The 27392-nt window shown below is 40.1% G+C and overlaps 1 protein-coding gene across 1 annotated transcript; it reads right to left on the minus strand.

The window, feature by feature from the left end:
- tbc1d2b (TBC1 domain family, member 2B) lies at positions 1-27392 on the minus strand. The gene is made up of 13 exons (XM_066701805.1): positions 26992-27392; positions 21885-22035; positions 16669-16834; positions 14603-14772; positions 13780-13997; positions 11443-11826; positions 10477-10587; positions 9951-10144; positions 9093-9584; positions 7412-7529; positions 6586-6771; positions 3790-3911; positions 1-3498 (listed from the first exon to the last, which is right to left on the minus strand). The coding sequence occupies exons 1-13, from the start codon at positions 27328-27330 to the stop codon at positions 3303-3305; spliced, it is 2847 nt and encodes a 948-aa protein (XP_066557902.1). The 5' UTR covers positions 27331-27392; the 3' UTR covers positions 1-3302.

Here is a 27392-nt window from a genome sequence, read left to right on the forward strand (position 1 = left end):
TTGCAAAAGAAAAGATTGTTTATTGAATAGTCATGCTACCGATACAAAAATGCCAATTCTTATAGTGTAATGTTTATGATGCTATATAACTACAGGATTCTTGAACTTGCAGAAGTAAAATTCTGTTATGGTTCTTCATATGACATTCAAGACATGAAGCCGATTTAGAAAATAAGTAAGTTCCCATCAGTATTATCGATATTCTACTGAGGAAAGCTCTGGTGTGATAATATCATACAAAACATCTGTAAGGAGAGAAGGTGTATTGAATGTGCCACTTTAGCTTATTTAAATAGTCAGACATATTCTATGACTTATTACATTAAGAATTTATTTATTTAAGTGCTGTATAAATCTAGATTTGCAGACAGTTTAAGTAGTATGTTTCTACTACACAAGAGTACAATACATAATCCATCAATTACATTTGATGTTTTGAAGACTTCCAACAGCATTGTAATTAGATGGTTGAATTAACTGACATACATGGAGTTTACACATTTAAATTAGTAAAGACAATCTGTCCTTAAAGCTGTATACAGTTTACAAATGTAAAAAAATGTAAATGTTGTATCATTTAATTTCCTGGTTGATTCAATGGCAGAAAAAAATTATCATAGAGAGTTGGTTGTATTTTTCTGTCCACAGTGGCCAGTACACACTTCCAACAGAAAACATTTTGTACAGCCTTTAATACTGAGCCCCCAGGAATAAAACTCAAGACTGTTTTAGTAGGGGAAACAAAATTAACAAAACAATCAAGGGCTATTGGTCTCAGATTCATGTAAACATTCAGTCATCTAAAGAACTGCCATAGTATACAGTTGGTAGTAACACTGCACTCACTGTAAGTTGTCACTGCAATTACATTCTGATAAGCAGAAAAACCTTCAGTTTGTAGACTTTCAGAACTGTGAGGAAACAAAAAACGATTCTGAAGATAAGAAAGCTCTGATATCACAGAGATTAGGTCATTAGAGAGACCAGCTCTCGTAGTAGAAAACACCCTGACAGAAGCGACTGAATACGTTCACAGTATATTCAATAATATTTTCATTTTTGACTCAGTGGCTTTAGTACGAGTCTAATACAAACAAACAAAAAAGGGAGGAAAAAAATTAAATCCTACTATTATGCTTCATAATTTTGTGAAGTGAAATGAGTAAACAAAATCTTGATGGTCAGAACCGACTTGTCTGATTTGTAAAGATCACTACACTAAATCACAAAGAAACGTCCGAAACAATATTTCTATACTTTTCTGTGCTTCAAATCTGAGTCTTTCTACTCCTAACAATGAAAATATAAAGATCCTGTATAAAAGCAAAGGTATCATTCTTTAGGTAGATGTGAAAAATGAAAAGGGAATGTACTTCATATGTAATTAGATCAGAATTGCCTGTTTCACAGAAGGTGCAAGCCAAGAAACAATAGCAAGGCCAGAACTAAAAGTGCTGCTGCAAAAAGACAGCTCATAGTACCTTTCAATTCACAACATTCTTGTCTTTAGATGTTTACTTGAGTGGTGCATCTCCTATTACACTCTTCAGGTCCTCCATAGTAAAATATGTCATATGTGTCCAGTTCTTATTGATATTGAGGAAACATCTGAGTCAATGAACATCCACCAATTGGCTTGGCTGGTCGGGTCTCTTGTGGAGACCTCAGTCACACCTTCCCGATGTCTTCCTGTTCGCAATATTAGAGAATGTGCCCACTATTTGTGAATGCTTTTTAAAAAATAAATAGAAATAATTGTGTATGCAAATAGCTGGCATAACTTAATCAGCAAACAGAACAGCTGAAGTCATGATAAGGTTCCACAATAACTGGTGGCTTGTGCAGTAAGCTCTGGAGTCCTGGAAAATGCTTTTTATTGTGGAAACTGAATGCAAACTATGCAAATTCATAATTAATATTAGGGGTAAAAAGTGCTTGAAGTTGAGGCCTGTCAAAGACAAGCAGTACAAAGTAACACCATACAGGTACGACAAGCTCTGGAGTGAAAGGATAAGTGCCCATTCCTCAGCAGATTGTAAATAGGTTCAGAAGCATTTTCAATTCCCAATGCAAGGATATGGGAGAACAGAGAGAGTGGCTCCTAGCACCAACACAGATCAAGCCCCGTGAAATACTGTTTCCAGGCAGGTACAAAAGGAATGGGTGGGCTGGCTGGTTTGTGTTCCCATTCATAGGACAGATGGTTAGTCTACAATGGTCAGTCTTCTCATAGCTGCAAAGCACCAGTTGGAGGAATTAGCCCCGCCAGCAGCGTGCAACTTCAGGAAGAGCATCAAGAAGAGTTTTAAAATAATTGAAAAATGAGAAAAACAAAGTTTGGGGGTGAGCTAGAATACATGTGCAAAAATCCAGAAAGAGAGAGCCATGGAGATGACTAAAGTCAGGCGAAGAAGGAGTTCAACACTGAGGCATGAACCACACATTTCTTCCCAGAGAATAATATTTTCCAGGTTGCAGTCACTGATGAAAGGATTACACCTCAGTTTCACACACCTGTCTAATCTGAAAACCTGCATGCATGTGCTGCATTGCCAGTGGCCTTGTTGACTTTGCATCTGAATAATCCCTCCGTGTTCGCCACTCTGTTTGGGCCACCCAGAGGATGCCTGGTGCAGTCCTTCACAGAACCTTGAAAGTAAAGTGATCCAAGTGCTAGAAAACGCAGGAGAAGACTGTTGATGAGGGGTGGATAATCAAATGTAGTCTATCTACATTACGATATACGACAGACCTCTTTATGTTTTTGTACCTACGCCTTACGCCTAAAGCAATAATATACAAGAATCTGTTAAATTATACGAGTTCTATTGGCGTTTGACCTCAAATCAGTTATTAACCTAACCAAAATAGATTTGCACTGCATCCATTTGTATAATTCTTTAAATTAATTAGCATAAATTCAGTCTATCATATTGAATGGCTAATCTTACTGTATTCACTAGCAAGGCAGATTAAATCACTTTAATCCTGATCATACTAGACTGTCCCCCACCTCCCCTCCTCCTCGGAAAAAAAATATTAAGTGAAAATTGACAATCATAATCGATTGGCAGGAATGCAGGGAAACGGATCTGTTTTTGTTCCTAATCTTTCTCAGAGGTCACGCTTGAAAAAATAAAATAAAATAAAGGGTAAAAACAAACAAACAAATACAATAATAATTGAACACACAACAAGAAGTGGGCGGCAAATACAAATAAAAAAATCCAAGTACAGGACTGGAGAGGAGGATCTCTCAGTCGTCCAGTCAAAGGAGGAGCCGGAATGCTGATTGGCCCTTGCTAGTTGTCTTCCTCGTCATCACTGATGAGGTTCCTGCCGTCAGTGTTGGTCTCTCTCTCGCGCAGGAAGTCCTGACGGATGGCCTCCAGCTCTGTCAGCTCCAGTCTCACCTTCTCCAGGTGGAACGTGCGCCGGTTCTGGATCTGTCTCAGCGGGAATGGGTTCATGTCCACAAAAGCAATGTTCATCAGCTTTCTAAAGGAGACAAAGAAAGCATGGCTGAGGCTCACTGCAACAGTCCGCTGAACTGAGTGAAAATCATCTTCAAAACACGAAGAGAAGGCGGTGCCATAGTGAGAGAATGTTTGACATAATGTTTGACAATCAATTTATGTAATAAATCTCCAAAACCCATGAAATCCCAGATTAACATACAATGGTATTTCAGGTCCTATTCTGTGGTGAGATGACACAGCTATCAAATTAAAGGGAAACTGAACTACACAATTCTAAATGATAAAAAGGGGAGGTTCTCTTTAAGTATACCTTGCATCCAGGATTGTACGGGTGAAATAGCGGAGATATTTAAAAATACACATCGAATCCTGCAGCTTGAGAATCTCATCCTCTTTGTACTTGAAGAGAGCCAACGCAAAACGAAACATGATCTGAGGAGACAAAAGAAAATTTACCAATAACTGGACATCAAAGAGCTAGGTAGCACATTCCAGGGTTTTTCCTGTTGTATGCAATGCAAACCGATACTGAAAAGCTATGCCATCTTTTAAAATATTCCTCACATGCAATGCCCTGAGGATTATCTGAATCTAGTAGCACTCTTATTGCTATCCATTCAATATGTATCTCTTCCTCTTGTACTCCCCAAAAAGTTATCTTACTAAAAGATGAAAAACATGTCCCACAGAAGAAAAGGGAACGTATATATGTATATACACATATATATATATATATATACACACATACAGTGGGGGGAAAAAAGTATTTGATCCCCTGCTGATTTTGTACGTTTGCCCATTGACAAATAAATGATCAGTCTATAATTTTAATGGTAGGTGTATTTTAGCAGTAAGAGAGAGAATAAAAACAAAAAAATCCAGAAAAACGCATTTCAAAAAAGTTATAAATTGATTTGCATGTTAATGAGGGAAATAAGTATTTGACGCCTTCTACTTAGTACTTGGTGGCAAAACACTTGTTGGCAATCACAGAGGTCAGACGTTTCTTGTAGTTGGCCACCAGGTGGTACATGGCCCTGTCCATCGTCCCTTTGATGCAGTGCAGTTGTCCTGTCCCCTTAGCAGAAAAACACCCCCAAAGCATAATGTTTCCACCTCCATGTTTGACGGTGGGGATGGTGTTCTTGGGGTCATTCCTCCTCCTCCAAACACGGCGAGTTGAGTTGATGCCAAAGAGCTCGATTTTGGTCTCATCTGACCACAACACTTTCACCCAGTTCTCCTCTGAATCATTCAGATGTTCATTGGCAAACTTCAGATGGGCCTGTACATGTGCTTTCTTGAGCAGGGGGACCTTGCGGGCGCTGCAGGATTTCAGTTCTTCACGGCGTAGTGTGTTACCTATGGTCCCAGCTGCCTTGAGATCATTAACAAGATCCTCCCGTGTAGTTCTGGGCTGATTCCTCACCGTTCTCATGATCATTGAAACTCCACGAGGTGAGATCTTGCATGGAGCCCCAGACCGAACGAGACTGACAGTTATTTTGTGTTTCTTCCATTTGTGAATAATCGCACCAACTGTTGTCACCTTCTCACCAAGGTGCTTTGTGATGGTCTTGTAGCCCATTCCAGTCTACAATCTTGTCCCTGACATCCTTGGACAGCTCTTTGGTCTTGGCCATGGTGGAGAGTTTGGAATCTGATTGATTGATTGCTTCTGCGGACAGGTGTCTTTTATACAGGTAACGAGCTGAGATTAGGAGCACTCCCTTTAAGAGAGTGATCCTAATCTCAGCTCGTTACCTGTATAAAAGACACCTGGGAGCCAGAAATCTTGCTGATTGATAGGGGATCAAATACTTATTTCCCTCATTAACATGCAAATCAATTTATAACTTTTTTGAAATGCGTTTTTATGGATTTTTTTGTTGTTATTCTGTCTCTCACTGTTAAAATACACCTACCATTAAAATTATAGACTGATCATTTCTTTGTCAGTGGGCAAACGTACAAAATCAGCAGGGGATCAAATACTTTTTTCCCCTCACTGTACATACATATACACACACATATATACACACATATATATATATATATATATATATATATATATATATATATATATATATATACACACACACACACAGTACTGTGCAAAAGTTTTAGGCAGGTGTGAAAAAATGCTATAAAGTAAGAATGCTTTCAAAAGTAGACGTTAATAAATTATATTTATCAATTAACAAAATGCAAAGTGAGTGAATAGAAGAAAAATCTACATCAAATCCATATTTGCTGTGACCACCCTTTGCCTTCAAAACAGCATCAATTCTTCTAGGTTCACTTGCACACCGGTTTTGAAGGAACTCGGCAGGTAGGTTGGCCCAATCATCTTAGAGAACTTCTGTGGATTTAGGCAGCCTCAGTTGCTTCTCTCTCTTCATGTAATCCCAGACAGACTCGATGATGTTGAGATCGGTCCTCAACCTTTCCCGTTTCTTTGTGCTTCTTCAAAAGAGCTTGCACAGCACATCTGGAAACCCCTGTCTGCCTTGAACTTGAGAGACCTTGCTGATGCAGTATAACTACCTTGTGTCTTGTTGCTGTGCTCAGTCTTGCCATGGTGTATGACTTTTGACAGTAAACTGTCTTCAGCAACCTCGCCTTGTTAGCGGAGTTTGGCTGTTCCTCACCCAGTGGTATTCCTCCTACACAGCTGTTTCTGTTTCAGTTAATGATTGTGTTTCAACCTACATATTGAATTGATGATCATTAGCACCTGTTTGGTATAATTGTTTAATCATACACCTGACTATATGCCTACAAAATCCCTGACTTTGTACAAGTGTACCTAGAAGAATTGATGCTGTTTTGAAGGCAAAGGGTGGTCACACCAAATATTAATTTGATGTAGATTGTCCTTCTGTTCACTCACTTTGCATTTAGTTAATTGATAAATATTATCATAAGGATTCTTACTTTACAGCATTTTTTTAACACCTGCCTAAAACTTTTGCACAGCACTATATATTTAAGTTTAAGTTCCTATTTTAAAAAATCCTTCAATTTGTATTTGGGTCTAGGATACTGTGAACCCAATGGTTTTGCACACAATTATACCAATGCAGCTATGCAATGCACACCGTACCTTTGGCCCTTCGTAGAGAAAGGAATCCCAGATCTTAAAGAGGATATCACTGACAACACTATCCACAAACACCACGAGGAACCAGTTGAAGGTGATGAGGGAGAAATCCACTTTGTAATGCTCAAAATGGGCATGCAGCCGCGGTAGCTTCTCACTCATCAGGTCTTTGAACACTCGCTGGTCAACCTGACGGAACAACAACAACAAACAAAAAGCTGTATTGTCCCGGAAAACCTTCACTCAGCAAAGCAATTGTGAATAAGGAAACAAACACTGAAGCTGATCTAGGGATCATGATGGAACAAAAGAGTGAAAATAGTATGAAGACAGATCTGCAATGAAGAATCGTGCAGAATAATTTAGTGCAGTGTTTCCTGCACAGCTGAGTTCATGACACTCAGAGCCATATTTAGATTCGCTCCTAACTGGGGTCTCATTAAAAACAAGCTACAAAACTCATAGCTACTGCCTTTTCAAGATTATCAATTACCGCACACACAGGGAAAGTACCGTGCTGTGCATTAGTGATCACATTTCAGGTACTACAGCCTGCAGCACAGGAGACTGGTTCAAAAGCATTTTGTAGTCTGGAGAATGTTTAGATGTTGAATGATGCCTTGCAGTACTCCTTGCCTTTCAGTCAATCATTCAAGTTTACAATGGTTCACTAATTATTATTATTATTCAGGTCTTCAGCATTAGCTATAGTTGTAAGGGAACTCGGAGGTAAAATAACACCAAAAATAAACAGTACAAGTTCTGGTGCAACACTAATGTTGATGCAGTGAGGAAGGCATTCTGCATGAGGCCAAGTGGAGACATTCACCTGTGATCCCAGCAGCGTCTTGGTGTAATAATCTCTCGGCATGAAAACCTCCACGATGGCAATCAAGCACCAAAATGCATCCTCTTCCTCCAAGTAGAGGAGTGCGATTGCTGCCAGCCTGCGTGAAAACAACAACAGGCCCCAACATTAACTGACTCACGCCAGACCATACGTAGAACAGGAGCGGGAACAAACACACAGCCAAGGCAACAAAGGAGTGGCTCAAGAAGAAGCACATTAAGGTCCTGGAGTGGTCTAGCCAGTCTCCAGACCTTAATCCCATAGAAAATCTGTGGAGGGAGCTGAAGGTTCGAGTTGCCAAACGTCAGCCTTGAAACCTTAATGACTTGGAGAGGATCTGCAAAGAGGAGTGGGACAAAATCCCTCCTGAGATGTGTGCAAACCTGGTGGCCAACTACAAGAAACGACTGACCTCTGTGATTGCCAACAAGGGTTTTGCCACCAAGTACTAAGTCGAAGGGGTCAAATACTTATTTCCCTCATTAACATGCAAATCAATTTATAACTTTTTTGAAATGCATTTTTCTGGATTTTTTTGTTGTTATTCTGTCTCTCACTGCTAAAATACACCTACCATTAAAATTATAGACTGATCATTTATTTGTCAGTGGGCAAACGTACAAAATCAGCAGGGGATCAAATACTTTTTTCCCCCACTGTATATGTGCTCTGAGGAAGATAAGTCGAAACGCGTAAGCATTATGATGTTCACTTTTTCTCTAATAAATAATTTTTGAGACATCGGTGAATATGGACTGTTTTTAGACGGGAGCTGCTGTCCTTCCTTGACCGGATAATTGTTCTATATAAAATCCCTGGGATAAGGCACCCCGCATTTAAGATTTATTAAAACTATTGTAACGCCAGCTATTTTTAAACATATATATATATGTATGTATGTATGTGTGTGTGTGTGTGTGTGTATATATATATATATATATATATATATATATATATATATATATATATATATATATCCCATAACAACATAACACACGTAATAGTAATCACACAACACTTGCGCTGTAATGTGTTGCATTCTGCATATATTTACCATGACAGCCTGCATGTAGTATTTGTTAGTTTTGCTTATTGGAGGATTAACGAAATACTTGTAGTTTGAATGTCTTTGGTCTTATTTTGTGGCTTGATTGGATAAAAACAAGAAATAGAGATATATATCGTGTATCGCCCAAACTTCTAAAAATACCGAGATATTATTTTTAAGTCAAATCGCCCAGACCTCTCTCTACCCATAAACCACAGACCACAGTTTGAGAACCTCTAGCCAGTTGATAATCAACAGAAGAATAGCATGGCCACAATAAATCTTGGTGCACTAATATTTAACTAACAAGCATTTTATATTGCCCCATGATTTTTATTGTTTACTTGCAAGTTTAGTTAACAGATCATACACTACATTGCCTACACTAACAAGGTTTCTGCTCTAGGGGGTTCTCTAATTTCTGAAAGTAACTTCATAGGTAAAAATTTGGCAATCTGACAAGAGATGAAACAGGACAATTTTAATATAGTTTTGAAAAATAAATGGGAGTTGATGTGGTGTTAAAAGAAAATAATGGACTCGTGCTTTGAAAATCCACTCGTTAGGGTCTTCCAGAAGTTGAACACTGATGCTCTGGGTCACACACTATACCTGTTAAGCCCCTGACAGTAGCCGATATCTGGATTTCTCCAGGAGAAGGCAAGCAGGACGTTTCTCAGCTTTTGGATGCCCTCTGAGGCCGGGGAGCAATAGTGCTTGTTGTTGGGGAGCGTGCGCAGAAGGTCCAGCTCAATCTGCTTGGACGCCGGATTCTGAATCTCGTGGGCTTTCTGCAGGAGCAGGGCATAGTAGTCGGCGGCTACACTGTCCCGGAACTTCTTGACGTGGAAGGAGATGCACCACTTCCACACTTTGCAGCGGTGCTTGTGGGGAACGCCACTACGCACCAGGGTCTTCACCTCTGGCATGCGCACCATCTCTCTGTTCATGATGCTGGCCAAGTAATTCTCCCACTTCACACCCACAGACACCTCCTGGTCGGTCAGGGAGAGAGACCTGAGGTCCAGGGCCCTGACTTTGGCCACCAGCTTCTCTTCCTCATCGTCTTCTGGCACGGTCTTGAAGCCAAATACGTCATACTCGCTGCAGGAAGAGACCAAATCAGAACAGACCTGTTCAGTTATCACGTTAGGCTTTAGCGAACTTAGCTATTCCTGTGTGTCCAGAGACAGCAAACACACCTGGGTGTCCACTTAACATGTAGTATAACATTCTGTTATAGAATTACATTCACATGTATAAGTGGAAGTGACATGAAATGGCATTCATGAATTAGAGGGTAAAAGCACCTTAAAACTACAAGAGTTAAATTTCCCCTGATTTTGTGGTTTCTCTCTGCGTGTTTTGTTATACAGAAACATTCGTTTTGGTACTGTCTTCTGTAGATGTTACACGGGCAGGCTGTAAGTCATGCATGGGGAGTTCCGGGGGGGTGGTAGCATCAAGTACCTGACAGGGTGTGGTTTGAGGATGGTGTGCTCCTGTTGCTCGGGGCTCTCCACCTGCAGAGCGTCTTCTAGCAGCCTGGAGATGACCTCACGTGCTGGGCTCTGCTCTGTGGAGCACACGGGGTTGTTCACCTCCTGCAGCAGCACCAGGTACTTACTTTCAATCTGGCACAGCTTGGCTTCCAGAGCCGTGTACTGCCAAACAGAGAGGGAGGACAAGCTTAATCTTGACCCCAGAAACAAAACAAACCTTAGGATCTCCCACCCCATCGAAAACAGTGAAGCAATTGTCAAAGTTTTTTTGTATAGATCGGTTAAACTGTCAATGACTGTTTCATGTCTGTTAGTTGAAGATCAGGTGAATAAATAAATAAATAGCATTCAGATTTTGCTGACAGTATGGTGGCTAAACTTTCAGGCCTAGAAGACTCAACAAGCAGACTCATATTTTCAGGATGGTCCTCCATTCTAGCTGTACAGTTCACAAGTCCTCTAAACTACCCCTCGTGTTCAGAAACAGAAAATACCTTTGCTTCCAAAGTCTTCTCTCTGACTTCAGAGTTCCTCCTAAGAACCGAGAGCTCCAAAATTTCTTTGTTCAGGAACTTATTCTGGGATTTATAGCCCTGTAGACTGTCCTGATATTATATGAAAAGAAGATGAGAAACAATGTCATTAAAGAAACATTACCAAATTAACTTCTGAAACAGTGCACATGGATAGCTATTACAAGTTATTCTTCATAATAATCCTGAGACATATACATAGCTTTATCGGACCACACTTACCCCAACACTGACATGTTGTGGTGTACACTGGTCTTCATATAAAATGGCCAATTCGAACTTAAATTCTTAATTTTTATATTATTTGGTGTCGTGTTATTGGACGTTTTAAACAGATTACCATACAATTGTACGAAATTATTAGCATGCTGAACTTCCTACTTTGTCTTTGTTTGTCTACAACAGCATGCTGGAAATCAATCTCAGTGGTTAGAGAGATACCGGTGACTTCAGTTTCTAAAGAACTGGCGATACACCTGCTTCCCTAAACTCTGAACTGTGTAAAATAAGGTACCACACTGAATAATAATTCACAGGCTACAAAACATGAACTTGCTTAAATTCTGTTTCCTCTTTCATCCACTTTCCTTGATTAACAGGTTTTTAAGTCCGAGGTCAGTTAATATTATGTATACAAATACATACATTAAAAATATATAGCTTTTCTTGTAAGCATATTTTAACAACAATTTAAACGCATGTATAGTTTCTCTATCTTTTTGCTTTAAAATATATTTTTTCTCTACATACCTCCACATACATATATAACTATGTATCATTCCAGCATCTTGTGACCTTACTGCAGCAAAAAGCATGCTGTCACCCATCTGCTTTGCCATTAGAGAGTGCGAGACTGCAGAAAACAGGCATTGTTTGGCTTCCTGGGAGGTTGTCATTGAATTCTCCACTCTGGGTTTAGGAGCCTACCTTCAGATTGTCCAGCTCCTGCAGCCCCTTGCAGGCCGGAGATGTGCAGTCTGCAGCTCCGCGGTTTGGGGAGCCAGCGCTGTCGCACCCGGTGCAGCTCTGCTGGGAAAGCTTGATGATCACCTCGTCTTTGGCCTGGATGGTCTCCATCAGCATGCCCAGCTGGTCATTGATCTCCCCCACCTTGTTCTTCAGGGTCTTCAGCTCCTGCTGCAGACTCTCCTTCTCCAGGCCCAGCTTCTCCATGTGCCCACAAAGGGCCTGGATCTGCTCATCTTTCTCCTGCACCAGCTGCAGGGAGTCCTGGGAAGCCTCGGGACCGCTGAGGGAGCGCCTGTCGTATTGAGAGCTCTTCAGGGTCTGCTGCAGCAAGCGCACCAGCTCCTGGCACATAGACACACAGAGAGGAAGATGCATATGTAACCGCATTCCTTCATCCTCACTGAAAAAACTATTTCACAACAAGAAGAGGCCATTCAGATCGTTCCTATGAAGAGATATGAAAATCATACAAATCATACTACATTGCATGTGTATCATACTAGGACTCACATCAGGCTTTGTTTAGGCCTTCTGATACTCATTTTACATGGTAAACCTAGGGGACCTTTGGCCGCAATTTTTGTTGTCATCTCTGCAATGTATAAAACTCTACTGGGACCACATTCTGTTTCACTTATCGTATAACTGGTTTGGTACAAAATTGGTTAACCAATTTTCATCTAAATTGTGTCAGAATTAATGCCTAACACAGCTAGTGTGCCTATCACAGCTAGTATTGTGCCTGTTTCTTTGTGAAGCAGGAACCTGTTACATGCAAAATCTATGGTTTTAAGTGGTGTTTCTGCTGACCATGATCTGGTCATGAGCTGCTAAAGGTGCTCATCTTTTTTCACAGCTAAAGACTGCTAAACAGCTAAAGGAAGCTAATGAGGATGGTCACTTTAGTTAAAAATTGGTTTGTGGAAAAAAGCAGTGAGGCAGATTTTTTTCCTAGAGATGGGTCTTGCGTCATTCAATATTTATATTTAGAAAAGTACAGGGCAGCATCTGAAACTGATTGCTTCAAATAAAATTGAGATTGGAAAAGAGGAATGTTTTAAAAAGACCCTAAATCATAAACTGAAAGCCACCTACTTCCCTACAGCATTGGTATAAGCTGCTAATCGCCTGACACAGCTATTGAAATCTACATGAACAGGCATGCTCAGTGTGTATTGGCTATAAATAGAATCAAATCTTTAGTGTCCTTTCACTACAGGTGACACATACAACATTAATAAAAATAAGTCTAAATTAAAATAATTTGTATTCTCAGGAAAGATAAACAAGTTACAGAAAGTTAAAGAAATTAACCATTTGAAGTGATTAAAAAAAATTAATAAATAAACTAACACTTTACTCCACACTTATGAATTCTTTAATACCTGAAATACACTTTCATGGCATTTGTTTTCTTTGGAGGGGTTCTTTTGGCATGAACACCAACAACATGTTTGCCAGCTGTACAATCTGACTGAAGTATTTTCTAGTCAACAGGGTTGAGACAGTGAGACACAGCCTCTATTGTTACCAATGGAAGCAGAGACACAGGAAATTACCTGGCATTACCTTGTGTGGCATCACATTATAGTTGGAGGAAGAAAACAAGAAACTGACAGTGTTCACTGAGGAGAAGCTGTAGAGACTCAGCATCTGCCACTTACTTTAAGTGCTTTCACTATGACATGGCAGACAGGTTTGAAATTCCAAGAGACATGTCCATGCAAGTTCAGAATTTTGTTTTCAATGCATGTTCAGCTGTAAGAAAATCGAACTTTTGAGTTTGCATATGTTGGCATCTAAACCTATGCAGTGAAATTATTTAAAATAAAAATAGATCATTTTAAAGGCATTAAACACTTTGAGATCGTCTGGCAAACCCCAAACCATAATTTGGCACACATTTGTGAGGTGAGGTACAGGATTGCTTTTACTTTGTCAAAGTGAAATTTCCCAGTTCTTTTGTTTTGTTTTTTAAGTAGCTTAAGAGGAAGTGGCCAGGCTGGTCAGCAGCAGTGGTTCTCAAGCCACGCTTTTTAGTAGCTTCAGAAGTTCAGCCGCAAAAACAATTAACAAGCAAAAAGTCCCCCCACCACCCATCCAGAGCGTAGCAATGCTTTACCACACTTAAACATAATGCTTGGGCCACATTTCTCTTCCTCTCTTTCCTGCAATGGCTGCTGTAAATAGCCACTTTAACCCTAGCACGTGGTTGTCTGCACTCGAGAAGCACAGCCCTAGTCGCACCGTTCGAGATTAAAGATTGCCCAGTGCCCGCAGGCAGCAGGGTCATACCTTCTGGCTGGCCAGCTCCTCACGAAGGTGGGTCAGCTCCTCCTGCTGGCTCTGCAGCCTGAGCTGGGCCTCGGAGGACTTGCTGCCGTTCCACTCGACGGGAGAGCTCTCGGTGCTCTTGCTGGTCTTGTTGGAGCCCATCATGTCCCTGAGGAAGGGGCGCCTTGACCGTGAAGCATTGCGCCCAAAGTCAAAGCTGAACGCGGAACCTGTGGAGTCTAGGGAAAGCAGAGTTCTCTTACATTTTTTTTTTATTTCGATGTGTCCTTATTATTATATTAAGCATTTAGGCCTACTTTAAACAAACCATACTGGCCCATTTTCATAACACTTTAACATCATGTCACACTTACCACACCTTTCTAAAAAGAAAAACACCTAATTGTTAAAAAAAAATATGTATTTGCTTGCTTTATTTGCTTGAAGCTTGCTTTATTTCTGTGCAGTTAAACCAGCAGTATTATTTTCTGTCATTTGAAAAGAATAGATATTAATTTAACACAACGGTAAATGTTTCATAAATCTGGCCCAGAATATTTCCTCCTTTTTCCCCTCATCCATTCACAGTTATGGATATAGTTATTTAAAAAGAATAACATTTCAAAGTAACAATCAGTGCCTATATCTGTGAACTTGACAGCTGTAATTGTAAAGTGCAAGTGCCCATCAGATAATCACAGTGAAACCTACAGCAGCCTTGTTCGATGTTCTCAGGATCAGTGTGTGAATTCTGCCCCTCCCCCCCCCCAAGAAGAAGCAGTTGTCATTAAGCACTGACGCAACCTGCACTCAATTGTGACTGGTAATGAGAAAAGCCCCTCACTCCTGTGCATTTCCGGGTGAGATTTCTTCGAAAACTCCTGTAGAGCCATCTGGTCCTGCAGCTCTTTGTTGAGGGGGTCAATCATCTCCCACTCATCACTGCCAGTGTAGAAAACACTGCGGCGATTCTCAGGGTTCCCTCGGCCCTGTCTCAGCTGGGACACAGAGTTCCTGAGGGAAGGGACAGGACAGAGCTCACCTGGCATTGCAATGATAAGTGTAATATGAAAAAAAAACAATTAAAAGCACAAGTCATTTGGGGCACTATTGCTACCGACAGCAATGCCAGTAAGGATGAAACACATTCTGATGAAGTACACTTGGGCCCAGGCACAGCACTGTCTGGCCAATGCCATTTGTGCTATCGTTCCAAATGTCAGCAAGCATGGCCTTGATATACGTTCTTTTGATACTTTTGTATAATTACAGATATTAAAGTCAGCTGTGCAAAAAGCTTTTTGAATGACTCCAAGGCCAGAACATAGTTGTTCCATGTGCTGTACTTTTGGAACTTCCCTATATATCTTCACTGATAAGAGAGCAATGCAGACACAGTGCACATGCACAATTTACAAGGCTGTGGTCAGTACCTGAGAAAAACAAAAAAAGGCTTGTGACTAACAAATAACAAAGGTGTAATTTCCAACTATATAATCAGCATGCTCAAAATATATCTTCACTTAAATTCAATAGTGATGGTGAATGAGCACATAATACAATTATATATTTAAACTTTAAATAATATAAAACCAAGAAAAGAATAACACTAATTCAGAGATTTTACTACTGGGAGTTCCCTGTGATGCAAGATTTGTCTGCCACATTTTCAGTTGACTGCTTCTGCTTTTCTGACTGCTCCAATAGAAAATGTATGCCGTCTGGCCTATGGGGTCCACAGGGTGGTTTAAACAGCTCTCACCAGAATCCTTTTTTCTTTTCTGGTTGAACTCTATGTGATTTTCGTTTTCACACAATTTCTTAAAAAGGCCTCAGTGCACCTTGCCAAGATCTAGGCCTAATCCGTGGAATTCCAGGGCTCTGTGTCACTTCTCCAGATGTGGCCAGAATTTTCCAAATGTGCATACACTGTATTAAAAAACCTACCTAGCCTCTGAGTCAGTGGTGCTAAACATTTCCCATTAGGAACACTGTCCACAAGTCTATTCCAAGAGTCTGTTGAATGAATGGACTTATCTAGCTTCTGTATAATTAGCAAATATTTATTTAAAAGCTTGACTGTGCTCCGTGGGCTGCAATTTGCTTCTGTTCGAGTATATATATTTTTTCTTTTAATCTGCATTTAAACATTTACTTGACTGATTAAAAAACAAAACAAAACAAACCAGCTTTAGAATGTACCAAAGATCAACAGGAAACCACATCATACTTTTACTCAACAAAGAGAATCGCATTCTAATATACGCAGCCTTACCTTGTAAAACACTATGTAATGTCTGCAATTCAAGCGCCTCCTAGCTAAGGGAAAGCGATTGCCAGCTCTGTATTCCACAGCACAGAAACAAAGGTGCAAGTTTAGAAACAATGGTGTAAAACAAAATTACAGGAAGCAAAAATAAGTAATCCAAAATAAAAAATAAAAAAAAAATAACAATGTTTTAGGCAAGGAACTCCATTGTAACATCCTACTGCCATAATACTAGTTAAACAAGTTTAACAGGTACAAAATTAAGAAGCTAGCAGGTTAAGTAACAACCACTAGCATGTGGATAGAAAATGAACTACAAAGAGTGATTCGGAGCTCACCTGATCTATGCTAGTCCCCACCCCCAACTATGCTATACCCTGGTCCAGTGGGTATAGCATATACTATACACTGACCAATAGCCAGACAACCACCAAGTCATTATGTAGCCAGTATTACCTAAAAAGAGCAAAGCAAAACTCCACACTCAAGATAGGAGTTAATATGATATAATTGCTTTTGTCAAAAAATAAAATAAACCTTTATAGTTAGGCAGTGACATCTCAGGTTTGGCTCAGGTACAGGACCCCACAGATAAGAGTGCTGTGATAAAAACTGCAGCAGCTGAGTACAGAAGTTCTTACCTCAGCTCAGTGCCCCAGTGTCTGAGGGAGTTGAGGGTGTTGGACGGGGTGGCAGGATTCCTGGCAGCGTAGGCTAGTCCAGCTAGGCCCTCAGATGTAGTATCCACAGCAAACTCACTGCGCACACTCTCTGTCGTCTCATTCGGCTTCTCATACATAAAAGCATCTAAAACGGAACACAATGGACAACCAATAAAGTACTCTGATCTGCACTTATTGCAAATTATTATTTTTACTGATACATTTTGTGTGTGACTGGACAAAATAAGGAAACTATTGCACATGAGTGAGAAAAATAAACAAATCTGACAGTACCTCTTGTTGTTAGTGGGCAACTATAATTAAATCCTAGCTTATTGTTTTTGTTTAACTGAAATATGATCAGGAAGTGTTAGCTTAATCTTTGCCTTAAGTAAGTTCATCTCCTTGAACATGTTTATGTCTGCTGGGATTAAAAACATCAACAAACTGCAATAATGCTAAATTTGTGCAATACCAGAATACAAATGTGGAGTCTTTTTGAGGTCAGCAATCCTGACTAATCTCTGAATGATGTAATACTCAGGATTTAAACTGGAGTTTATGGGAAAATAACAGTAATCAGACCATGTGGATTTGTGTAACCACTAACCACAAGCATGAATTATCATAATGCTCTATTGATGGCCCATAACAGAATTTTGAATTGGCAAATGTGTTCTGCGCTCCAAATCATTTTTAAATAGTCTTCCCACTTGGTGTTAAATAGCTAAAAAGCAGAGGCTGTATTAGATCAGCTGATTGCAAAAGGTACTTTAAAAATGCATGTAGGTTCAAAAACTGGTCCATTGTTTTTTAAATGTGTGGTCAGAGGTTCTCTTAATTATTTGCAATAAGCCTCAGTAGTGTCATTATAGAATATTCTAAAAAAAAATTAAGAGTAGAACTTCAGTTTTCATTCAATTCAATTAAATCAATGTATTTTAAGGTTAGAGCACCTAAAACATTCATTAAGGGGTTCCTGAATGGAAGTTAAATTTATAAACATTAAACAATCTACCTGACAAACAAATTCAATTATTCAGGTTTTGTTTGTTTGTTTGTTTGGCCAGATGTGATCAAAGTTAGGATACAAAGAAATGCTTCTGCACTCAATGCTGGTAGACAGATCTATGCATATATGTTTATTTTTTGCATAAAAACCTGTTCAGTTAAACTGGCATAATTACACAACATTCACTTGGCTGGTATCTTTATTTATGTTTTGCATACTTCACAATTATTCACACAGCCTTACCCTACTAAAAGAGTATCTAGGCCTACACTTGTGACAGCTGTAGACAGGACTTTATGTCCCATAATCTGACGATTCTGCTACTTAGGACTACATAATCAACCACTGTAGATTTCATTGTTGTAACGAGTTGGTAAAATGTTGGACGCTGCTTTCTGTTGAGTCCGGCGGTCAAATAAATTGGAAGCAAATGTGACCTCAAATCAACTTCCATCATCACTCATCCTGAACCTCCGCAGTATTGCAGAACTACAGAGTGGGCAGTTATCCAATTACAAAAACTTGAGCAGCAACAAGAAAAGTAAAAGCTGCAAATCGTCAGCAAAACCCAGACCGAGCGAAGACTGCAGTAACAGACTTAGATTTTCTGCCTGAATCATCCCCTCTGACGCTGACGGAGGGGAGAAGGAGGGGGGCAACAAAACACACTCAAAATGCCACCCATTCAAGTACATCTGTTGCAAGGGCCCGCCCACTTCTTTGTCAGGAATAAGACCATCCCGTTAATAACCCCGCTGCTGTTTGCACCAGTAGATTCATGGGTTTTCACACACTGTATACACTTATTTTAAGGTATAGTTAATGTTCACAACAGAACATTAACCACTCTATGAACGTGTGATGTCACACATCAGGGTGACTTGAGTCTGCAGTCAAATATCAGTCATGATGCAAACAGTCTGTTCAAAGTGGAGAATGGCCAGGTAACCACAAACGCCTCCTCAGCTATTAGCAGACATTATTGAGAAAGGTTTCGTCTTTTTCGTCTGCAATTGTTGACTGCTTCCACCTTCAGATAGCAGCACAGTACCATGTCACACGCTTATCACCAAACAGTCAGTGGAGTTTTTAAAGGTGCAAAGTTTTGAGGTCGTAACAGTTTCCTCACATGTTGCCCAACTACACAGCTGTGAATACACCATCAAGTGTTGAATGACAGAAGCACGTACTATAACGAGCTGGGGCTGCACTCCAGCAAGTTTTTTAGGCCTCATTAAATCAGTAATCAGCTGAAAAGCAGAGAAACAGGCTACACTAGCCATTAAACAAATAGTTATTTAGAGTTGGTAAGCTAGAAGTCAGGGTTGTACACAAATGAGAAGACCTGCAGCTTGACCTGCACTTGGCCCTCTTAGTGTGAGGTTTCATACCAATACGGTAAAAAAAAAAAAAAAAAAAAAAAGAGAAAAATTACAGACTGCACTTTGCCCATGATCTTATACACAAGGCGGAGGAGAATCATTTTGCCGTGGGGTAATATTGATCACTCGGTCACCCAGGAATAAAAAAGCCCTCCTCTGCTGGAATTTATTTTACAAGGGAATCCCCCTTGATCTTGATCGCATCAAGTTGCTAACTGTCATCATCCAGGGATTACATCTAAAAATAAGAAGCTCATACAATACTCTGCAGCAGAATTGTGCGGAGTGGCAAAGAGCTCTGATGTGATTCCTGTGCAGCCTGCTCTTGCACTGGAAAGACTGCTGGTGGAAGTGAACTGGAGATTACAGGACTGGGCAAGTTTGCCAAGGTACGCACGAGCAAGCCTTCACACAGTAAAGGCCATTCAGATGGACTGATATTTGACAGATCTTGGGCTTAAGTGGATTCTCAGCACAACACAGGAGGAAACAAACACAATCCTCCCTCCTCAACTCCTCACTCCTCTCTGGCTGTATCCCCTCTGCATTTAAACAAGCTGCTGTCATCCCATTCCTCAAGAAACCTACCCTTGACGCCACCTCTCCTCAGAACTACCACCCTGTCTCCCTACTCCCCTTCCTCTCAAAGACCCTCGAGCGTGCTGTCCACCGTCAGCTCTCTGCATTTCTTTCCCATCACTCACACCTGGATCCTCTGCAATCCGTCTTCCGCACAGCCCACTCCACTGAGACCGCCCTCCTGGCAGTCAATGACTCCCTCAGCTGTGCTCGGGCGGCCTCCCTCTCCTCAATCCTCATCCTCCTCGATCTCTCTGCAGCATTTGACACTGTCGATCACTCCATCCTCCTCTCCTGCCTCGCCAACCTTGGAATCCCTGGTTCTCCTCCTACCTCAGCGACCGGACCTACCAAGTGACATGGTGAGGTTCCTCATCCACCCCCAACCTCTCCTCACAGGCGTTCCCCAAGGCTCCGTCCTGGGCCCCCTCCTGTTCTCTCTCTACACTCGCTCCCTGGGCCCCCTCATCGCTTCCCATGATTTCTCTTACCATTTTTACGCAGATGATGCCCAGATCTTCATGTCTTTTCCCTCATTCGAGACCCTCATCCCCTCTCGCATCTCTTCCTGCTTGTCTGCTATCTCTGCCTGGATGCGCTCACAACCACTTCAACCTCTCCAAATCTGATCTCCTCTTTTCCCCTCTCTTCCTCACCTTCTGCTGACCTCTCCATCCCCTTAGAATCTACGACACTCTCTGCCTCTTCTTCCGCTAAGAAACCAGGAGTCACCATCGATCCTGCGCTCTCCTACACTCAGCACATCACCACGCTGACACGCACCTGTAGATTCTTCCTGAGCAACATACACCGAATCCGTCCCTTCCTCACCGACTACTCGACTCAGCTGCTCGTCCAGTCACTGGTCCTCTCCCACCTGGACTACTGCAACTCCCTCCTGGCCGGCCTGCCTGCAACTACTACCCGCCGCTCCAGCTCATCCAGAACTCTGCAGCTCGTCTGGTATTCTCTCTGCCCCCGATTCGCACACGCTACTCCACGTTTTTTCATACTACTTGCCTTGCATTACTAGTACTCGTATTGTTATTTTGATTTCCCCTATGCTCCCTTTCCCTTGGCCCTTGACTGTGACCTAACATCTTTTCTGCACTTGGCTTTTACAATCCAGGATGTAAGACCTCATATATTGTATGGTTTGAATTGCATTGTAATATGTATGACTTGAACTGCACTGTATTTTTTGACTTTGTATTGTGCTTATATTTTGTAAGTCGCCCTGGATAAGGGCATCTGCTAAGAAATAAATAACAATAACAATGTAGCCTAATGGAATGAAAGCTTCAGAAGGAGCTGGATGGTTTATTTTGGCATCTGTATATTCATCCAGCTCTCTATGTTTTAAGCTGATGAGCTGCCATGTTGTTTAGATAACAAAAAAGTAATTTGTACAGCACAAAAAAATCCAATGTTAAAAATGTATACTTATATATAGCGTTGAAGCCACAGAGAAAGTAGATGGGTTTTCAAATACAATTGAAGAAGCAAACATTTCACAATGGACTGCATTCAAACACATTTTTAATCTTCATCTTGCAAAAAATGCTAAATGAGCATTTTCAAGTTAAACCATTAATTACGGAGACTTCTGAGAACTTGTGGAACTACAACCCTGTTCTGTTTCACGTTCTAGCCCTCATAGCCCAGTTTCAGTCCTGCATTCCCTTTTAATGTTGTTGCATAGGTTAATTTTTATTTAACCATACTTACATTGCTATGGTGCCTACAGGACGGGACTGCCTCCAAACCCTGGCACCACCCCCACCATTTCACTCAGACCTGACAGTAATACCTGGAGCTCAGTGCTTTGTTTGTGCTGTAGTAGAGTTCTCCAGGGAGAAACAGGGAACTGAAGACTTCACTTATTTAACAATAATAAGCAGACTTTAAACAAAAGAAAAAACAAAACACAGAAGGTGCGTCTCTTTCCACATTCAAAGCAAGACTTCCCAAATGGTCTACTCTGATTCTACATACATGACTGAAGCAACATGGTCTGTTACCCCATTCTGAGGCTACTCTGTGGATAATTTGCAGAAACCACATAGTACAATCCAAATACTTCCGATTAGTCAGGACACTTCACACAGCATCTGTCCAAACTGCAAGGTTGCTCGGGAGGCAAGAAGTTAAAGTAATGAGATTTATTAAAAAAAATACATATATAGTAATAATGTATGAAGCGCTCATATCCAATACTCTACCTGCATCTCTGGCAACCAGGCCAGTGGGCAGATCGGGCACAGTGGGGAAGCACCAGCTTTCCCTGGAGACGGAGGCCCGGTTGTTACAGAATTCCCATCGCTTCTGCTGCAGCTGCTGCAACCAGTACTTCTTCACCTGGCTGTTGGGTGCCTGCAAAAACACCGGACACAATACGTCACACTTTTTCATTGGAACGATTTTAAAAAGTACATCAAACTGCACTTAACAGGAATGTTCCGAAATAATAATGCAGTACACGTACTCTAACATTTGCATGGTTTCAGTGCAGATCATAGCGATTTTGAATTTGATTACTGATTTTACTCCTGCTCATACTGGCTGGCTTTCATTTGTCACAGACTGCAGTACTGGGAAAAGAGAGTTATTGCAATCACGATGACATAAAAACACAGGAAGCATTTAAAATTCAAGCTGGATAATAATTTATCATAAAAAAATAAAATAAGACTGGAAACCAAGAGTAGAAGGTAGAAGGTTGTATTCTACACGGTGTCTTAATTTCCTATTTCAAGTTCACAGTGTTTGTAAATCTGTCATGGGCCTCCCCTTAAGTCACACTGCCCTTCACAATCTGACCACATAGTTTCCTATTGTACCTCCTATTGTCATTTTAGTGTAAGCAGACTCCGTGGCCTGTGTCTTCTTTAACGGACAACAGCCCTCTGAAACCCTTCACATTCAGGACAGGTTGTACTGCTGAAACACTATTGTTCATTTGGAAGCCAACAAAATAAAGGAAATGATGTAGCCCAATTTAGACATTGCTCATCACTTCAAACAATGCAGAGGAGTTGGTGAAGGAAACCTGATGAAAGTGCATAATTGTTTTAGGTTCCTGATCATTTTCAACAAACTGCATGACCATAAGATTGCTCCTTTATTTTTTTGTATCCCTTTCAAGATCAACTTACTCCTTATGGCCTTTTCATATACAGTAGCTCGTTTGACACGTTAATGTGGAATTAATTGAATATAAAGTTGATGAACTGCCAAAGGAAATCAGCAAGGTGCTTCTGAAGCTTTCATTCTGGAAAGTTAGTGGGATTATTTACTACACTATTATTGATAGCTATATCTTATCTGTAGCTTATTTCCTGCAGTATTTGTCTCAATTATACATCATACCAAATGGATTTTACTGTCTGATGGCATATACACCAGCTAATTTGCATTTTCCTATAATCTGAAGTTAGCGTCCACAAAGGGACTTTGATGATAATAAGCTACAGACAAACACACTGTGGAAGGAAATAAAATACAAAAACAGTTTTGCATTAATTTCAAGCAGGAAAGTTTGTCTATGAAGTTCTGCTTTGGGAGACTAAAAATATTCTCTGTAAATTCATCCTGTATCCAAAAAAAGAAGCAGATGTAACCGCCACTGCTGAAAGTCAGCTGCTGGTTTCACTCACAATGAGCTGCAGGTGAAATCGCAGTACCAGAGCCTCAGAGAGAGCAGAGGCAAAATGGATGCTGTAAGTACTGAAACAGAGTCCCACTGACTGTAACAAAGATGTTAACCCGCAAAGAGACCGAATATCATGGTAGAGAGCTGTAAAATAACCTGATTGGACAGCTATGTGGTACAAACACAAGAAAGATACTTTAACATTGTATTAATAATAATATTAGCTGAAGTTATACATTTGTCTATTGTGTAATTGAGAAAATAGCAGAATGGTTTGCTAAAATAAGTGTTATAACCACTAATGCTTTTCCAGTAAATCCCCATGATATTAAAAAGTGTGATTGTACGAACAGATTATTCTTTCATTCAGTGCAGAACACAAACACAGGAAGATTTGTATTTTACTTGAAAAAACAAAACCCAACGTGTCCACACTATCTATATTCATCTATATTCTATAAACAAAATAAAGGTAATTTGTTTTCTTTAATGAAGGTATATCTAGAAATATATTTGAAATAGTTTTATAACCACAGTAAACTATGATTTAATAAACAGGACAAAAAGATAAATGGTGTCAATGGGACACATTTTTTATAAGACACTAACTACAGACTTTGCATAAGATCATAATCTTAATCTTAAGGTTATTAAAATAACTGCAAAGTAATTTATCACTTACAACAGAAATATTTCCACATCAGTCTAGGACACTTCTTGCACACTTTGTAACGTAACAGTCAGCTTCCATTTGTCCATTTTATTGAGATAAACTAAACCAAATTGATGTCAAGAGCAGCAAAGTCGGTTGAGTATTTCTTGTTTAACATCATGCACCACAAAAGCAAGCGGCAGATCTTATTGTGGCTGCACAGTGCATGTCCATTTTCAGAAACTATTTCTGATTGTTATTGGTTACAGTAAATTGAACATAGTACATTTTCAGAGAAGCCCGCTTTTGTTATTTGTACACTGCAGCAAATACCACAGTGATTAGCTGCCAGTGTAGTATAAACAAGGCACTCTCAACCTTTCATAAAAGCAAATCAAATCCCAAATCTTAAACTCTGAATTTTTTCAACTTATATTTCTTTTTTTATGCCAGAGTTGAAATGTTCCGATTCATCTCAAAATATATAAAAGATACTTATTATTCAAGATTTACCCTTTTGTATTCTGACATGTTTAATTTTGCTGGAGAGTTGCCAAAGGTGTAGAAACAAATGTTAACTCCATGTTGCTTTGTTAGAGGACCTACTGAAAGCTGATTATCTGCTAACCCAGCCCAACATTTCACTAGATTGGAGTTTCAACTGTCTTTAAATCAGGGAGTGGGGCAGCTTTTGTTTAAATTCCCTGCAGGTATTGCAACATGCAGGTGTTGCAACACCAGGCATGCAGTGTAAATACATATATTAAAACCTTTCCTGTAGTAGTCCATTGATTGTTAAAGTCAAACCTGTAAGGTAAATAAAGAGTTTCAATAAGAGGATCTAGGTGCAAAAGAAACACTGTTACAAGCATATTCTTCCTTTAAGTTTGTCTGGGTTGTGTCTGCATGTTGTAATCACTGTGTGCAGTCACAGTGTTATCATCAGCAAGACTCTTGGCAGCACTGCTTGCCTAAAACCTTGGAATTGTTCACTGGCCTGCAGCCAGCAATGCCTGCTTTCTGATTGAAATATTTAGCAGATAACTATGTCAGAATGGTAAAATAGTGGTATTGTAATTTGTAGCTTCAAACTGAAGCAACAATGCAACTGCAACTTTTGCTGGCTTTATCTGCAGTTTTACTTTATTTTTCACAAAAATCAAGTCATAAAACTGTACAATGCTGGTATGTCCTGCATGCACTCTGAGAATGAAAGATGTTTAATATTTCCTTTATTTAAAAGGAAACATAATAGAATTACATTATTTTGCTTACATTTAAATGACAAGGGAAGGCTGTCCTAATATTTAGCCACTTCAGACTTGCTGCATTGCATTTTCAATTCTTCGTTTATTTATTAATTAAGGATTGAATTTTGAAATCTATTTTAAAGTGTGCCTTCCTTCTATCTGCCTGAAAATTGAAATCTGCTTTAACATTGCAACACGTTCCTAAAAGCCTTTTCATGACAGAGAAAAAATATTTTAATAGGACACTACATACAAGGTAGTAGGAAACCATGTAGCCTATTGCCTGAAACAACACTACTCAGCAAGTGTGTAGTAGGTGTACAGCAGCAAGATGTGTCCCTAAATGTTATCTTCAACAGGCAAGTGACATGAAACATTTCCTTTTAATTGTCAACTCCATTTGACACAAATTGATACTGGGAAGTGATATTGTGAGAAAGGGAAACCTGCGATTATAAAAGTCACTTCCAGCTATAACAAAGATGTCACAAGATGCATAACACTCATTTGGTGATCTGTGGTAAAAAGACAGAAGCATATATATATTTATAGCGACAGACATTTCACTGGGATGTCTTTCACAACTGTAAACAGCAATTCTGAGAACTTTCACCTAAACGAACTTCATTTTAATGATTCCAGAGCACTAATACTAATTATAGTGAAAATTACCCTGAGTATTTAAAACTATACACATGCTACTATTGTCAAGTGACTGACAATAGGTAGAACACTGTTTGAATTAATGATTAAGGTAATTTGTTATTATTACATAAGAAGAAGAAGAAGAAGAAGAAGAAGAAGAAGAAGAAGAAGAAGAAGAAGAAGCATTTCTATAACTATGCAAAACAATGTAGTGAAATCAGAATATAGCATACCTGTGATATATCAGCATAGAGAGAGCGGACTGCAGAGCACTGCTACTGGATGCTATGTAAGTTGTGCATCATCATCAGGCACTACGTGCTCCTAGTGAGGCTTACATTTGTGTTACACAGGTGTTAAGCATTTACATTGTACAGTCATACAGCTGCTCTACAACAAACAAACACAGGAAAAAAAAGTTTCCGTTTGGCAGACATGTGGGTCAGGCGCCTAATGTTCGTGCCAGATGTTAAATTGCGAATTAAATCGGAAGAAGCTAGCTAAGAAAAAAGAATAGTTCATAATAATAATAGTTGTAATCATCATAATTTGATATACTATATATGACTTACCTTATTATTATTGTATTGTTGTGTTATCCAACTGTAAAACAGCTACGTTTATGAACTCAGTGTTTCGAGATGGCCTGTGGTTGGAGTGTTTGTTTCTTAATCATGAGTGAAGCAGGACAACACGGCGCTACACCGGTACCCCCTGCACCGCCAGAGCGCCCGTCCTTCAGTGGAGCGCAATCACACCGCAGAAGTAAAAAAGCTCTGGGAAATCTGTTACCTTTTCCCAAAGTGACTCATGTGTTGTTGTGTGAATAACTGAAAACGTTACACTATAACGTGTTGTTTGAATACAACTTGTATTGAATACAGCTTTTACAATAAACTTAAATGTGAGTTGTATCTTTAAATACCTATAACAATATTATTCCAGAGTATTGGATGATATTTAAGTCTCTAGTTTAGGGTACACTTAATCCGGTTTATTAGGCTAGAATACTAATATTATGATTATTTATATAATTGTTTATTATGATTATTAGTACCCTTATTGGGAAGTGCTCTGACCGCAGACAGGGACACAGTCCACACGCAAGGCTCGGTCAGACCTGCTCTTACCTTGAGGAGAAAATCCTTCCCGTTACTGTGGATCTCAAACTGCCCTTCATCCGCTTCCACATCGTAGCTGAAGCAGGCATCGGCTATCTCAATGTGTCCCAGCGGCAGCGAGTCCTGGCGACTCTTGAAGTAATACAGATAACATTTTCTGGGGTCGTAGACAAACCAGCGCGTCTTGAAGCCCCGCAGCGGCCCCTTGCCCGCAAGCTTGTTCAGGTAGCCGCATAGCTTGGCGGACTGCTCCTTGGCCGTGTCGCTGTCGGCTGTGTCCAGGGACCTGGCAGGCGCAATCCTGGAGTCCCGACGAGAAAGTGTCTCACTCCCATCCCCTCCATGCATTTTTCTTTAAACTTTCTTCTTCAGCCCCAGCGGATACGAATGTCCTCACTTCCAGCCGCATG

Source organism: Amia ocellicauda, chromosome 4 (genome assembly GCF_036373705.1).
Source record: "Amia ocellicauda isolate fAmiCal2 chromosome 4, fAmiCal2.hap1, whole genome shotgun sequence".
NCBI lineage: Eukaryota > Metazoa > Chordata > Actinopteri > Amiiformes > Amiidae > Amia > Amia ocellicauda.

What these genes read in the sequence shown, in the direction of transcription:
- tbc1d2b (XM_066701805.1), bottom strand. Translation starts at nt 27,330, where the DNA reads ATGCATGGAGGGGATGGGAGTGAGACACTTTCTCGTCGGGACTCCAGG. An exon ending in CACTGGGGCACTGAGCTGAG is followed by an intron (nt 14,773 to 16,668) that starts GTAAGAACTTCT and finishes CCCTTCCCTCAG; the next exon opens with GAACTCTGTGTCCCAGCTGA. An exon ending in AGGAGCTGGCCAGCCAGAAG is followed by an intron (nt 11,827 to 13,779) that starts GTATGACCCTGC and finishes TCTATGTGCCAG; the next exon opens with GAGCTGGTGCGCTTGCTGCA.